Consider the following 15,627-nt stretch of genomic DNA (forward strand, 5'->3'; position numbering starts at 1 on the left):
TTTACTTTTGCCAAGAAACACAATTTCACATTTGACCAAAAAGAAAATAAAGAGAAAAAAAAAAAAAGATACTAGGGGGTTGAAAAAAGATCATTGTATTTAACCAACAAAACTGTATTGCAAAGGACTGAAATGATGACTCTTGAAGTCCTGTAGTTTTAACTTCATCTGAATATTAACACAATGTTCAAAGGCCGATTTTTCACTACAAAGTAATTTTTGGAAACTACACAGTCATATTCATTAATGCCGCAGTTTTCTCGATGATGCAGCGAGAAAACCTTGGAGAGCAGCAGGAAACAAAGGCCTGAACATCCTCTCGAGCGTCCCTGGAGACGAAGTTTCCTGCTGCTTAGGAGTTAGTTTTACCTCAAATATGTTTGAACTCTAAGATGCTCAATTTGTCCCAAAATATAATGTGTTGCTTCCTGCCACTTGGAGAGTCTGTCTGTTAGCGAGGAATAAACCTCCTCTCAGTAAACCACATCATTCATCAAATGCCAGCTGTTTCAGTTCAATATATCTTGGAAGATTTTCTGTTCAACGGTGTCCCATCACTGATCGGAAGATCTTGAGCCCAGGTGCATATTAAAGAAGATTTGTGTGTGTGTGTGTGTGTGTGCGCGCGCGCGCGCGTAATGACACTTTTCTCTGACATAAGTTGAAATATGATGTTATGCTGATGATATCATTACCTATGTAATGTTAATAAACCGTTGCCTTGTTAACTACCGTATTTTCTGGAGCTGCAAATTTTTCCTAGATTTTGAACCATGCGGCTTATACAAAAGTGCGGCTATCCTATGGATTTTTCTTCCATTGCTAGGGGGCGGAAGTAGAATCCAAAATAAGATAAGACGTATAAATCAATGCAAAGAATAATAGCAGAAAGAGCAGATAAAGAGCAGATAGAACTCGCACAACAAATTACTAACTGGTACTTATTTTCAAATCCTCGCCCCTTCATCATGGAAACCACAAGAAGAAGCTCGTATGATGCAAGTTTTAAGTTGAAGGCCACCGAGCTTGCTATTCACGAAGGAAACCGCGCTGCAGCACGCATGCTCAGCGTCAATGAATCTATGGTAAGATGTTGGAGGCAGCAGCGGGAAGAGCTCATGCAATGCCAAAAGTCAAAAAAAGCTATCAGAGGACATAAAAGCAGGTGGGCTGAACTTGAAAGTGTTCTAAAGGACATTTGTTTTCGACATAGATATCTGCGGCTTCTAGCCTGGTGCGGCTTGTATATATATATTTTTTTTTAATAGAGCAGATGCGGCTTATTTACAGGTGCGCTCTATAGTCCAGAAAATACGGTACTTTGGTTTATCGTTTCCCATTCTTGCATTTACTCTCCTACCCATTTCTTCAGCATTCTGTCATGTGATCTTCATCTATCTCTGCTAGATCAGCGCAACGCCACACAAATTAAGTCCTGCGTTAACTCCCAGTTATCAAAAAATGACCTCAGTGGGTAAAAACACACACATTAATCCCCACAGCGATAGCATGTTGTGACGGGAGGTGGGGTGGCAAGAGTCACGACTCTGCCTCTCCTTGTGGTGGGTAATTATAGCAGTAGTGGTTTGGGTGCTTCTGAGATAAATGATGGCTGGTTTTGTTTTTGCTGGTAATGGGAGTTAATGGGCGGATGCTGCTACAGCTCATTACCAACGAACACTGAACGAGGATGGCAGGTGTGGTGATGGAGGAAATTACACAACACGGCTTGAAATATGACACACCTGACAGGAGGTGGTGTCATTACAACAGTAGTAATACATTTATGCTTTTTATTGTCTTAGAGATTAATATTTAGGTTTATTATTCATGTTTGTCATCCAAATGCCAAGGTTACCCAAATTGATTTTTTTTATTTTTTTGGTCAAGAGTTTCCATTTGGGTTTCATATACAAATATTTTAATTACATTGGTAGTTGATATTATTGTGTGGAGAAATTGTACCTCATATATTTTTTATGGATTATTATAATATAAGAGATAAAAACATTTTCTTCTGGTTTTATGATTAAGGACACATTATTTTCTATTATTAGACTGGCTTCATCATTACACTACACACACAAACATATTGTATAGATTTATTTTGTCTTCCAATTCCTTTTTTAATTAGCTATTTCATTTTTCAACTTTTCACAGTTCTATCTGTTTCCTGGAGTTATATTAACGTGTCACAGTAATGTTTTCTTGAATGAATTAATCAATTTTTTTTTGCATTTTCCCCACATACTTTAATTTTATTACTCTAATTTATATAAATTTTTAATTATTCTTTTTTCTCATTTTAAAAACTAAATAATATAATAATTATAATTTAACCTTTATTAATCCCTTGTTGAATTCCAAAATAAATTAATTAAACTTGGCTCCAGCAGGAAGGAAGATTGAAGGTTTTGGTAGTAGCTCCTGGACATATTTGCGCTTAACATCATCAGAGACCTTGGACGTTGAAGATGAAGCCACTTTTAGGCCATAAAATGTATCTATACATAAAATGAGAACATTTATAAATGAAAGTGCAGGCTAATACAGCTGCTGCTTTCCGGTGTCCTACATGCTCCGGGAGTCTTTTCTGGTCATGACCTGACCCCAAAATCAAAGGGGCTGCTGTCGATCTGCTGTGAGACGCCTGCACGCGCTGGTGACGTGACTTCAGCACCAACGAGGCCGTTCAGAAAACATCATGGGTTTAATGAAGTGAAACAGCTGCCGGGCAGATGATTCTCTTTCACTGGGGAAAATAATTAGTCTCCTTCCTTTATCCCCGCCGGCGTTTGCAGCAACGCATTACACCAAACTACCATCTTTCTTTCATAGCAATCACCTTCTGACAGAAAGCTATAGACTGCAGAAATAATGTTTATCTCTGTTTATCCTGCAATGTTTGGGGTCAGATTCTTTGGCTTCAGGTAAGCATCCAGGCACAGTCTCATTGATAATCTCTGCTGGATTTTACCATATGAAATGGATCAATAATGCTGTGTCACGAAAAATAAAACATTTCAAAAATAAACCATTAATATAATATAATTGCAAAATTGTAAAGTATCATTTTAATATCGCTTTACAATTTGAAGATATTGATTTATTAAAAAATATCTTCAAAATTAACAAAAAAGTATGTGAATATGAGCTGAAAAGACTGAACAAAGAATAACTTATATATTAAAGGTTTTGTTAAAATTTAGAATAAAACAGCAAATAATAAATACATAAAATACAACCCTCATAATACATAAATACATAATACAAATACATAAAAAAGCATATCCCAGTATTTTTCCAGGTATTTTTTCATTTGAAGTCCAGGACCTCGGAAAATTATTTTCTTCCACATTGATTTTTAATGACTCCTTTGCATCAAACGATTAAATGTGGGCTAAAAACTTGGAATAGAATAATATTAATATTAATAATTAAAATAAATAATTAAATTAAACTAATTTAATTTCCTGCCCCAGCAGAGAGGAGGATAGAAGGTTTTGGTTGCAGCTCCTGGATGTATACATTTGTGCTTCACATCATTAGAGACCTTGAATGCAGCGAGAACATGAGAGGCTGAGGATGGATCGGACCCCACCACCTCTAATTATGAGGCGTATAAGACATGATGAGGAGGAGCTGAAATCCTGTGAGGGAATTAGAGTGAAGGATAAAAGGATGATTTGTTCCAACAAGTACCATTAAAACCAGCTTGGGGGCTGAGACATACGTGTTTTTCCGCCTCCTAATTCAATCCAAATGGCTATTTATATAAATTCTCCTGCAGTAGCTTCTCTGGCCCCATCTGTTTAATATCTACATAGAAATAGCGTCAAACCCTCCAAAAACTGGATATTCCAGGTCTAAAACCTGACAGTGGCAACACACATACAAAAAAAAAGTGGATACTTTACAGAGTGCATGCACATGACCATGCAATGATCACTCCTCTAATAACACCTTGTTAAAAAAATCTGGCTTCACTGTGGACAGCAAAGTAAGAATTTATATTGTACAGGGAAACATATTTTCAAATTTTGCCCATAACAACAAACACTTTGAGTCCTTTAAATCCTTAGACAGAATGTAAACATAAATAAATCAATAAAAAAATAAAAATAGGACAGGGATCCACCTTTTTTCCAATAGAGAATGCCTTTTCGCTCTCTTCTTTGTTTAACTGTAGTTCACAAAGCTAGATCTGTGATACTTCACTTGAAATAAGAAAAAAAGGGTAATTTTGTTAATAACTGTATCATTTACTTCACAATGAATCCAACAAATACTGCACATACACCCTGTATTTGAATTTCACCTTTGAATTCCATATATGAAAACAAGACTTTATTTATACTTTTTCAGGCAGAGTCCTATAAGGGATTAGATTTAATTTCCTTGTGACAGAAAGAATAGCTACCATTTTGTTAAAGGCGGACAAAGATATCTGCGATTGCTAACAGTTCTTTGCTCGTCACATTAGTTAGTAAATACATCAACAAAGAGATGCATTGCTTTGATGATATTTGATTGAAATTAGGACATTTATGGAAACTTAGGACACATTTCTAGAAACAGAAAAAAAATGTAGGCATATCACTTGCTAACAGCCAACCAAAGTCAGGCATCTCTTGCTAGTTGTAGCAATTATTCTCCCTCAAAATGTTTTTCACACGTCAAAAAAAACTGAAACACTGAGGTCTACAACAGACATTTACAAAATCTTTGGCAGACTAAAGACACCGCATACATTGCGGGGTGGGGGGGTGGCCATTTGGCTCAGTTTTCCAGTCTGTTGGAGTAATTTCATGAATCACTATAAATGAAAGGTTGTTGTTCAAAATGACAACAAAACTACATATACCACACATGCTAATGCACACGCACACTAATACACACACACATACACAAGGAAGCTGGTGATTTGTACTTGTAAAGAATCTATCACTGTCATACCCTCACTGTGCAATTGTGTGTGTGCGTGTGTGTGTGTGTGTGTGTATGTTTTTATGTGTCTGTGTGCGTGTGTTGCTTATGTGTGTGGCATATGTGTGTGTGTGTCTGTATGTGTGTGTGTTTTTTGAGTGAGGAGGAACCTTCAAGCCCAATGCTCCCCCAGTAAAACGGTTATATAAGATGATATGTCTGATATTAGCAGCAATGAATAAGTGATGAGAAGGAAAGGATAATATAACAAAGTCCGAAATACATTTCCAACATGTTGAACGCTGCTGATATCATATTTTACCTTTCTGTTATTTTCACAGCTCTTCCTGTCCCTTTTGGCAAGCTTTTTATTGACTTTTTACTTGTTTCCTTTTTTTAATTATACACATTTGTAAGACAATTTCCGGGATTATTCATTTATTCAAAACTGATTCCTTGAAAACGTCTGGAAAATGTCTTGCAGGTTAGAAAATAAATGTTTGTGTTGTACCCTTTGGATTTTAAGCTGATTTCTTGGGTTTTCCCATATAGACATGACAAATTTACATCTTTTTCTGACACATTCAATGCCATATCTTTATGTAGAATAACACAGGAAGATATTTTTTCTGAAAAAAAGTTACTAATCCTGATTGAATTCATGTAGGTTTTTGACTTTTTTTTCCAAGTAGTATATCATTTATTTTCCACAGTCTTGGGTAGCTTATCCAAGAAAAATAAAAAATAAAAAAAAATCATACCATATCATACTTTGAAGTTTTTTTGCCATTGCCAAATTTGAGGAGAAGAATATGTGAAGTCTACTTGTCACTCGTGTACGTCCGACTAACAGGTCCTGCAGTGTCAGACTAGTGAGCTAGTCATGGTTTAATTAGCTGGAATACTGTGAGTGTTACGAGTGGGTAGGTGCGCTTACGTGCGTGCTTGTGTGTAAGTTCATACGAAAAAGGAATAAAGGGAGAGGTGGTCGATGCCCTCAGTGCGTTCTGGCACCCGATGTCAGGGCCTTAGGGAGGACCGGCAAGGAGACAGAGACCAGGACTCACCTGGAAGAGGCGTAGGATGTTGGCCACCATAATGGACACTGAGCTGGCCGATGCCCCCACCACACCGACAACTTTCTCCGGTTTGACGAACACCGGCGGCTCGCCGTTAGTGCATCTCACGTCCGACGTATCCTTTTGGATGAGCGCCTGCACGAACGTCAGTGACTGTTCCAGCGCGTACGTGTCCCGCGAGCAGGTGTCCAAGACCCGCGCGCCCAGCGTGACGTTGGGCAGCAGCTCGTCGTCGCCGTTAATCTGGTCCAGAGCGTACATCATCGCCTCCAGCCTGTGGATGCCGTTCTCCTTTTTGATGTCCCCGCACGGCATCCCCGGCATCCCCTTGGCGTGCACGGGGAAGAGCCCCCCTAGCGTCACGTCTCCCTCCACCCGGATCGAGTGCGGCGCGTAAATCTCTTGGGATGCCGCCAGGTCCAGAAACGCACGTAGCATCCAGAGCAGCCGGAGAGTCGAGCACCACCTCCGCGTGGGGGTTCGGTTAAAGCTGCCCATGATGATGCCGCCGCCGCTGAACCAACTAGAGAAGCACCGCCACGAAAAACACCAGGCACTTTAAGATAGTTTTACATATCCAACAGGGAAGTTCATTCCCGTTATAAATCAATACATTCCTGTTTGCCTGTAAAAATCCGCCTGTAAATCCTGCGGGTGCGACAACAAACATCCAAACCGGATTCACCAGCGCGGTATCATCCTGTTAAAGTGTGCGCAGAGCCGCCGCCGCTGCTGCAGCCGCTGCCGCGCGCAGACGCGTTCGCTTGTTGCACGAATCCTCATTCCAGAATCAGGGAGAGAAAAGAGAAGAAAAAGGAGCCAGACGAGATGAAACAAAGAACCGCTAACTCCTCTCGAGCTGCCCGGATAAAATCCCTGCGCGAGGACGTGAAGAACCCAGCCCACGTAGCTGCTGATGTCATGAATCTGTCTCACACCTGCCGCCGGAAATCACGCGCGGTTGAAGACTTTCTCTCAAGCCTGTGAGGGAAACGATGGAGCGCCACGGCACGGAGACAAAGAGGAAGGAAGGAGGGAGGGATGCTAGGGAAGGAAACAAGGGGGAAAGGGTATGTGCGTGCCTTCCTGCATATGGACGGGCTTCTCCGGATCCTTCGTTCACCAGAGGAGCACAAATTCATGGAGAAAAAAAAGACAAACAGTCGATGGTGTGAGCTCTGAGTGAACCCCCCTTCTGTCTGCTCTCACTCCTCCCACACGCGGGCGGCCGGAGGTGCCTCCTCGACGATCTGCGCCCCTGAAGCACATCGTCTGATCTCTGAATTGCCGCGAATAAACGCGTACAAAGAGGGAATGAATGAATCAAAGAAAAGAATAGAATACAAAAGCAACCAAAAACAGACGTTGGATTTGTGCCGCACTCCAGTTGCTTTTTATCTGGTTTGATTACCGGGAGCCCCGACCTGATATTTTGATTAGTTTTGTTTTTGTGGCGTGTGCAGAGACATACATTCTAGTAATTTTGGAATCTGCTTCACTTCTCTGCCCCAGAAATAAATGCTGACCTCCTACATTACCAGCTTGCAAATGCAAGAATTGCTCTGAGCAGGTTCGACTTTCTAGGGGCTTATTTACGAGGACAGGAATGGGGAACGGCACTGGATCCGGGTTGATTCTGGAGTCCCGGACATCTCAGGAACTTGTGGGGAAGCCGGTGAGACGTACACCTGCTGGAGTCCACCCACCTGCACAGCTGTAGCTTGATGAGGGCCTCTGGTGGAGAACTGCAGAGACTGATAACCCTGGATCCCAACAATTTGACCTCAACCTTTATAACATCGCGTCCTCAAACGAGGCCATCTTCATAACAAGAACTTCTTCACACAGACAGCCTCACATGAGCTTTATACATCTCTTGCATTCTTTTTGATACCTGAATCCTTATATAAAGACTTTACATTTTAATTGCTGTAAATCCTGATACTTAATTGTACTTAGAGTTGACTTATCCTGCCCATAAACGGAGAACGTATGTACTACAAAGTAGGCAACAAGCTAGTTCATGCCTAATTGTGTTGCGCAGTCATCCAAAAATGCTGAGGTTTAATCATCATAACAAAAGTTGAACAAGGTAAAGATGAAAACAATTCATAATATGAATCATAATTGAAATTGTACACATTGTACTGTTGGAAATGTAACTTAAAATTAAGAAAATGTATGTTGGTGTGTTTGGACAGTTTGTATTTTCTTCATGTATTACTTCTTTTGAAGTGTGACTTGTTTTCATATGTAGGAAAATTTAGAGCCTTTAGGCAGCAAAATCAAATGTTGTCAGCCAGTGAATAAAACAACGGTCAGTTTAACTGAAGAAGCTTCTCGAATGACAGGCAAAACATCTTCAGGCAGAGGAACTAAGTCCAGTTAGCAAGACTGACCATAACTTGGGTGATTGAGAACCCGCCCAGACACAACGCAGTAATATAAACCCTTTGTCTCCATCTGAGGCCATGATGAAAAATGTATAGACTATCAAGTATCAAATGATATACAAGCATTTGCTGCTTGCTGTGATGTATGAAAAGTCTAAGAACAAATTGTAACTGCAATAAACTACTATGAAGCCATTATACCCCCCTTATTGAAAGTTTGACTTAAGTATTATCAAATGAAAACAGCCTGCTCTTCCCTCCAAGACTATTTGCATCTTTATTTGTGTTTCTCCTCCTCAAGGACAATATATTGTGATTGTCCACAGTGTTATAATTTGACATCAGTTTCTTGATGGTGTCCATCATAAAAAGCACAAGAAAGCAACAAGAGACTCGCAGTTTCAGATGAACAGAAAGTGACATCTACCCAACAGTCAAAGGGTGTAATCACACTTCTCAACACTCTTACATATTGCAGATTGTGTCCTGCTAATATGTTTCATTAATCATTTTGACAGATTAATCGCTGCCATTAATCAGTCAGGTCAAAGGTTTATTTACACTGCAGCAGAAAACAGCAACTGCAACTTAGATTTTTTCTGTCTTTTTAACCACCTCAGTCCACCATCTCATACTTTTTTGTTTACAACTTTCCGAATAAATGTGTGAAGATGCCCATTTTATCTGATGAAGGAAAAAATAATAATGTAATACGATATCTATTGAATATCTCCTATGTCCTCTATTGTAAGTCGCTTTGGATAAAAGCGTCTGCCAAATGCAATGTAATGTAATGTGATGTAATGAATGCACATTTAAACTGAACCAGAAATAATTTGAAAGTAACCACAATTCAAAGATAAAGCAGTTAACAGATGAAATACAGCAACCTCTTCCAAAGAAAAGAAAAGTAATTATCCAAAATGTTGCAAGAAAATAACTTAAGAATTTGTATAATGGGAGGAACACTGGTGCTGTGGTTAGCGCTTCCTCCTCACAGCAAGTAGATCTTTTGCTTCACTCTAACAGGGGACCTTTATGTGTGTGGAGTTTAAATGTTCTCCCTGTGTGTGTGTATACAGGATTTGTCCAGGTTCTCTGGTTTCCTTCCTAAGTCCACAAGCATGAGTTAGGTTAACTGAGGACACTAAATTGTCCAGATATGTAAATGAGGGCGTGAATGGTGTAGGTCTGTATATGATGCGTCAATGACAGAGTGTGCGGTTGAATGCTTGTATGTATCTCTATATGGCCCTGTGATCGACTGGTCCAGGGTAAACGCTTGCTCAATGACAGCTGGGTTAGCCTCCAATTTTATTTTTATTTTATTGACATGGAAAACATATAGTCATATCATTGAAACACCTAAAGAATGAATTAAATATGCCTTGTCAGAATCAGTGACAATCAATTACATAGCCAATTAAAAGGAAGCGCCAGACGTATTGACGAGAGGTAGAAACATTGATAAAGAATCACTTCAAATCACCTTAAATGCACTCTTTGGGACTCAAACAAAAAACCTCAGGCTCTTTATAAACAGATTTTTTTTTTGATGAAATTCCTATCCAAGTTCATCTTGAGAACAACCCAACTTAGAATATCTTTTTTGAAGCTGCGTATACTCAAGTTTATCAGTTACAAATTTAGGATTTTTTGTACAACACAGGAAACTTTTTAAGTCACACAGTTTTAATAACACCCTGGCCTGATGTTGCCCCTCCAGTGATGTCATTATGCAACAACCTGAATGTGTGTTTTGTATCTGCATTCCTTGCTTTAAGTTTTTGTTAGTGTAATTATTATTCAATTAATTAATTAATTCATCAATTCACTGACTGATTAATTTCATGTCTACACCTCTGATCCTGCTCACACGGTCACAGTGAGGCAGTGAGCATTCCATTCACTCTCTCATTTATGCCAATCAACACTTTAGATTCTTCATCTGACCCCTTGCTGTTTTGGACTGTGGAAGCAACCAGAAGAACTTATATAGAGCCCAGGCAAACTCAATACAGAAATGTCCCGGTCATGGTAGATTCAAGGGAATCCTCTTCCACTGAAGCAGAGGCTTTAACCTCTGTACCCTGTCATGTTTATTTGTAGGACACACAATTCATACTAGAATGGTAACAGAGAGAAGAGGGTGACACAGGAGATTCAGGAACTAGAAGGACAACAGCACAATAGCACAGGTGGTCAGGAACAGGTCAAGTATCTGAGGGTGTAGTATAGGTAGTCAAGCAAGGGACAGGCGGAGATGGTCAGACTCTTCCTGTACGAGAGGCAAAAGACAGGATGACACATAAGACTAGCACAGAGTATGTGCTGACCACGATTGGGAGCCGAGCACGGGGTTGCAGGGAGTTTGGATACTGTATAACAGGACTGTTGGTGAGAGATAGGAAACAGGTGTCACACGCCTGTGTAAACTGTCCAACCCGCAAGGTGAGAGGAATAAAAGGAAGAGAGAAACAAGGCCAGGAACACAGCAGCCTGCCCATTATTATTATCATAATAATTATAATGATAATAATGATGATGATTATTATTATTAGTAGTAGTAGTAATAGTAGTAGTAGTAGTAGTAGAAGTTGTCGTATCATTGTTGCTTTAAACGTAATCAATTTATTAATTTTCACCAATTTTTTCAGTTTTAGTTTCGTTCATTTTGACCTCATTGACTGAAATTGTGCCAAGAGTCACTTGCGTTGTTCAATATGTTGCCATTTCCGGAAATGCATTGCAAGATGAAAGCCTGGTCTTTGTCAGACTCCATGAAGTCATTCACAAGGATGAAGCTTGGAGCGAAAACATGCAGCTAATCTGCCAGAATGAAGAGTTTTAATGAGGCCATTTATATGATGGCTCATATCGCAGGAGCTGAGTGTGTTTTCTTCTGATTCCTCGTGTATCTTTGGAGTCTGAGGGTTTTCTGAGTGGGAGGTGGTCCAGATCCAGCAGGAAACTCAGAGAGAATATTGGATCAGTTATTAAACCCACATCACCAATGGAGTGAATGGATGTGATTCAATTAAAGAAATATTTTGAGGAATTTTTGCTTGTTCTTCCAAGAAAATCTCAAATCAATTCAAGCCAAGGGACAGACAAAAAATTCCTTGTCTTTAATCCCTTTTAATATCTAGCATTTCAATTTTCTTTTTCTTCTTTACTATCACATTTACTTATTTCAGCTGTGTATGTGTTTCATTCCAAAAGGTTCTTCCCATCATTTTTTACTGATTTGTGAAATACTTTTTTGAATTGATTTTTAGGTAAATTCTTATAGATTTGGTGGCCCTTTGATAAACTTACCAACCATTTCTGCCTCATTTTTAATTTATTATCAATGAATATGTTGTTAGTCTCCACCTATACCTAAACCTCTCAGATCCTGACGACTGGAAGTGTTTCAATTTTTAACCTATCTGCCACTAATTTATCCGCAAGCAAAAAACAAAATAATAATCCCCCCTAACATCTGGATTATTTTTTTGTCTTTAGCTGTGAAAAAAACAAACCAAACCAAAATATTTCTTCTTAAATGTTTATATTTAAGAGGCTGAATTCTGATGTGTTTTTTTTTCCAGTGACAATATTTGCCAATTAAAGTACTTGTATGCTGAGATTCTTGTTTACAAGAGCTGATTCATGTTTGAGAAAGTGTTCTGTAGAAAAATGGGTGTGAAGATTTTTTACCTATAAAAAACCTTCAAAATATTACGTGTATGTATTGCGATATTATTTGTTTATGACAATGAACGTTTTCTCTAAACTTGTTCTCCTGAGCCTTCTCTCTCCTTAAACTTGCTTTTCTTCACTTATGTATCTTTTACCTGGTGTTCCCTTCAACCTCAAATTGCAAATGCTTCACGTTCCCTGAGAGCTGCACTTCCTCAACCTTGTGTTCCTCCAGGTGAATATTCCCTACACCCTATTTTTGCCGCAACTAATTCTAATGTTCCCTCCACCAGATAATCCCGTACCCCAGTCTGTTTGCTTAACCAACTGTTCCCTCAGCATAGTTTTTATTCAATCTTATGTTCCCTTTATCTGGTATTTAACATGGCTTTAACGTCATGTTCCATTGGCCCCAATTTCACCTTAACCCAGCCTAATTTTCCCTGAGATCTATGTTTCCACAACCTTTTTTCCCTTATGTGAATCTTCTCTGCCTTAATTTTTACCACAGCTTTTTATGTTTCTTGACCTGATGTTCCCTCAGTCAGACATTTCCTTCAACTGATGTTCCCTCAGTCCTATATACCGTCAGTTGCGTTCCCCAAACCTTGTGTTTTCAAAGTTGTGTGCCCCAAACCTTGTTTTCAAAGTCAGTTTTTCCCTCAGCCTAATGTTGCCTCAATTGGATCCTTCTTCACATGAATGTTCATTAAGCTTAATATTTTCTCTGTACAATTTTTCCACAGGCTCATATTACCTCGATCCTATGAAATGTTGCCATAATTCCAAGCCAGATTTCATAACATTGAGGAAACATTGGCTCAATTTTGACAGCCTAAAGAAAATTCCATTAGAGAGGTAAAAAAATGATGCCCGTTGTGACAATTTTACATTGACCTTTCATATGACCTTCACTTCCAGCCCCCCCCCCCAGCTATCAGACACCTAGAGAAACATGGATATGAATAGTAAAAAACAACACTCAACTCACTTTCATCTTTGAGCTGCTCGACCAATCCAAGCTGGCCTCACCTCAAGTGCTTTGTGCTGAGCCTAAACACTTTTGATAAATGACACATAATTCATGTCACAGCTCAGAGAAAATTTCCCCATTAGAGTCAGTATAGGAAATGCTGCAAGTGTAAAATCCGTTAATGCATAACCTGGTAAGTGAATTGTGGTATTGAGATGTTGGACTCAGGCTTCAGACGGAATATAATGAAGCTGAAGCTGCTTGGAAACAGACCCGCTACAGACCCCCGGTAATTACAGCGCTGAGCCTCATGGTCCTCTCAAGTAAGTCTGTTACATTTCACACATGTCGTCCTGGCTGAAGATACTCACCTTGTGAAAGATGAATGATAGACCTAAAACATGTGGAATTTTGGTGCTGCATTTAATCCTGAGGAGTCCTGAAAATAAATAATGAAATAATAATAATGATATATACAATCAACTCTAATTTGCTTAACAAGTCATCGTAACCCAGATCCGCCAACAACCCTGACAGTTATATTTGGAAAGATTTTGCCAAGAATTCACCATGACCTGGATGACTGGGAACCTCCACCTTAACTGACAATTGTATACATTATATATATATATATATATATATATATATATAAATTCAACTCCTTACTGCTCAACAGCATCAGTCGAGGCCCGGGTTAACAACGACTGTCATTGGTACAGATGACCCAAAGGGAACCAATGGAAACTGGGCTACTGTAGGTCCAAGAAGAAGAGTAGGAAGGCCTGTTCGGAAGCATTGACAGAGGGGGAAAGACAAAAGTCTGGGACTGAGAGGATAGAGGATACACTAATATACTGTCCAGGAGACCAGGTGGGAAGTTAGTAAGGCTAGAAGCTTAGGAGCAGGCTTTAAGTTGTACAATTATGGTACTGACAAGACGAGAAATGGAGTAGGAGTTATCCTGAAGGAGGAGTTTGTTAGGAATGTTCTGGAGGGGGAAAGAATGTCAAATAGACTATGAGTCTGACAGTGAAAATTGAAGGTGTTGATGCTCAATGTTGTTAGTGGCTATGCCCCGCAGGTAGGATTAGCATTTGAAGAGAAGGAGAAGTTCTGGAATGAGTTAGATGAAGTGATGCAGAATATCCCCAGATGAGAGAGTAGTAATTGGTGCAGACTTCAATGGACATGCTGGTGAAGGCAATAGAGGGGATGAAGAAGTGATGGGCAGATTTGGTATCCAGGATAGGAATGCAGAGGGACAGATGGTGGTAGATTTTGCAAAAAGGATAGGAATGGCTTTAGTGAACACTTTTTTTTCCAGAAAAGACAGGCACATAGGATAATTTATGAGAGTGGAGGTAGGGGCAGGCAGATAGACTACATCTTGTATAGCCAAGGTAACCTGAAAGAGATCAGTGACTGCGCAGAAGTTGTAGATGAGAGTGTAGCCAGACAGTATAGATGGCGATTTGTAGAATGACTCTGGTGACAAGGAAGATCAAGAAGACAAATGCAGAGGACAAAGTGGTGGAAGCTGAAAAGGGAGGAGCTATGTATGGTTTTCAGGGAGGAGTTGAGAAAGGCTCTGGATGGTCAGGGAAAGCTTCCAGATGATTGGACACTACATCTAGTATTATCAGGGAGACAGGTAGGAGAGTACTTGGTGTGTCATCTGGAAGGAAAGTAGATAAGGAGACTTGGTGGTGGAATGAGGAAGTGCAGGAGTATATACAGAGAAAGCGGTCAGCAAAGGAGTGGAATACTGAGAGGATTGAAGAGAACAGACAGGACTACATGGAGAAACAACATAAGGTAAAGATAAATGTAGCAAAGGCAAAACAAAGGGCGTACGATGACCTGTATGCTCTATTGGACAGTAATACAGATTGGAAAAATAGAAAGATAAAGATGGAAAGGATGTACAGTACATCAGGTACAGTGATAAAGGATAGAGATGGAAATGTATTGAGAGATGCTAGATGAGATGAGATGAGATGAGATGAGATGAGATGAGATGAGATGAGATGAGATGAGATGAGATGAGATGAGATGAGATGAGATGAGATGAGATGAGATGAGATGAGATGAGAACAACTTTATTTATCCCAAAGGAAATTGTTGTGCCAGAGTTTCAAGTAAAAACACAACAGTAATAGATAATAGTAGGAAGGAGGAAGAATAAGAAATACAATGAAATATAAATTGTCTTAACTGTTAACTACAAAGATTTGAACATTCCCTGTGGCTGAGGGAAGAGGAATTAAAAAGTCTGATAGCCTCAGGTAGGAAAGACCTCCTGTGGTGTTCAGTGGAGCTCCTTAGTGGTATCAGTCTACGACTGAAAGAGCTCTGACAGCACATCAATGTGGCATGCAGGGGGTGATGGACATTGTCCATGATGCTGAGGAGCTTCCTCAGCATCCTCCTCTCTGACACCTGCACAACAGACCCCAGCTCCACTCCCAGGACAGACACAGCTCTCCTGATGAGCTTGTTGAGTCTGTTGGTTTCAGCTGTCTTGAGCCTGCTGCCCCAGCACACAACAGCGTAGAAGATGGCGCTGGACACC

At 39.8% G+C, this 15,627-nt stretch overlaps 1 protein-coding gene across 4 annotated transcripts in view; it reads right to left on the reverse strand.

The window, feature by feature from the left end:
* grm7 (glutamate metabotropic receptor 7) overlaps nt 1-7,612 on the reverse strand; it is a 152,502-nt gene extending 144,890 nt beyond the window's left edge. For all 4 annotated transcript variants that reach the window (XR_015106422.1, XM_086150254.1, XM_086150253.1 and 1 more), the window contains exon 1: nt 5,994-7,612. Coding sequence is in view for 3 of the 4 variants with exons in the window: in XM_086150254.1 (XP_086006380.1) it covers nt 5,994-6,503 (510 nt within the window). In the remaining variant the exon portion in view is untranslated. The remainder of the gene's footprint in view (nt 1-5,993) is intronic.
* Nucleotides 7,613-15,627: the final 8,015 nt, after the last annotated feature.

This window comes from Fistularia commersonii, chromosome 7 (assembly GCF_037954325.1).
Source record: "Fistularia commersonii isolate RoL2024-O1a breed Wild chromosome 7, RoL_Fcom_v1.0, whole genome shotgun sequence".
NCBI lineage: Eukaryota > Metazoa > Chordata > Actinopteri > Syngnathiformes > Fistulariidae > Fistularia > Fistularia commersonii.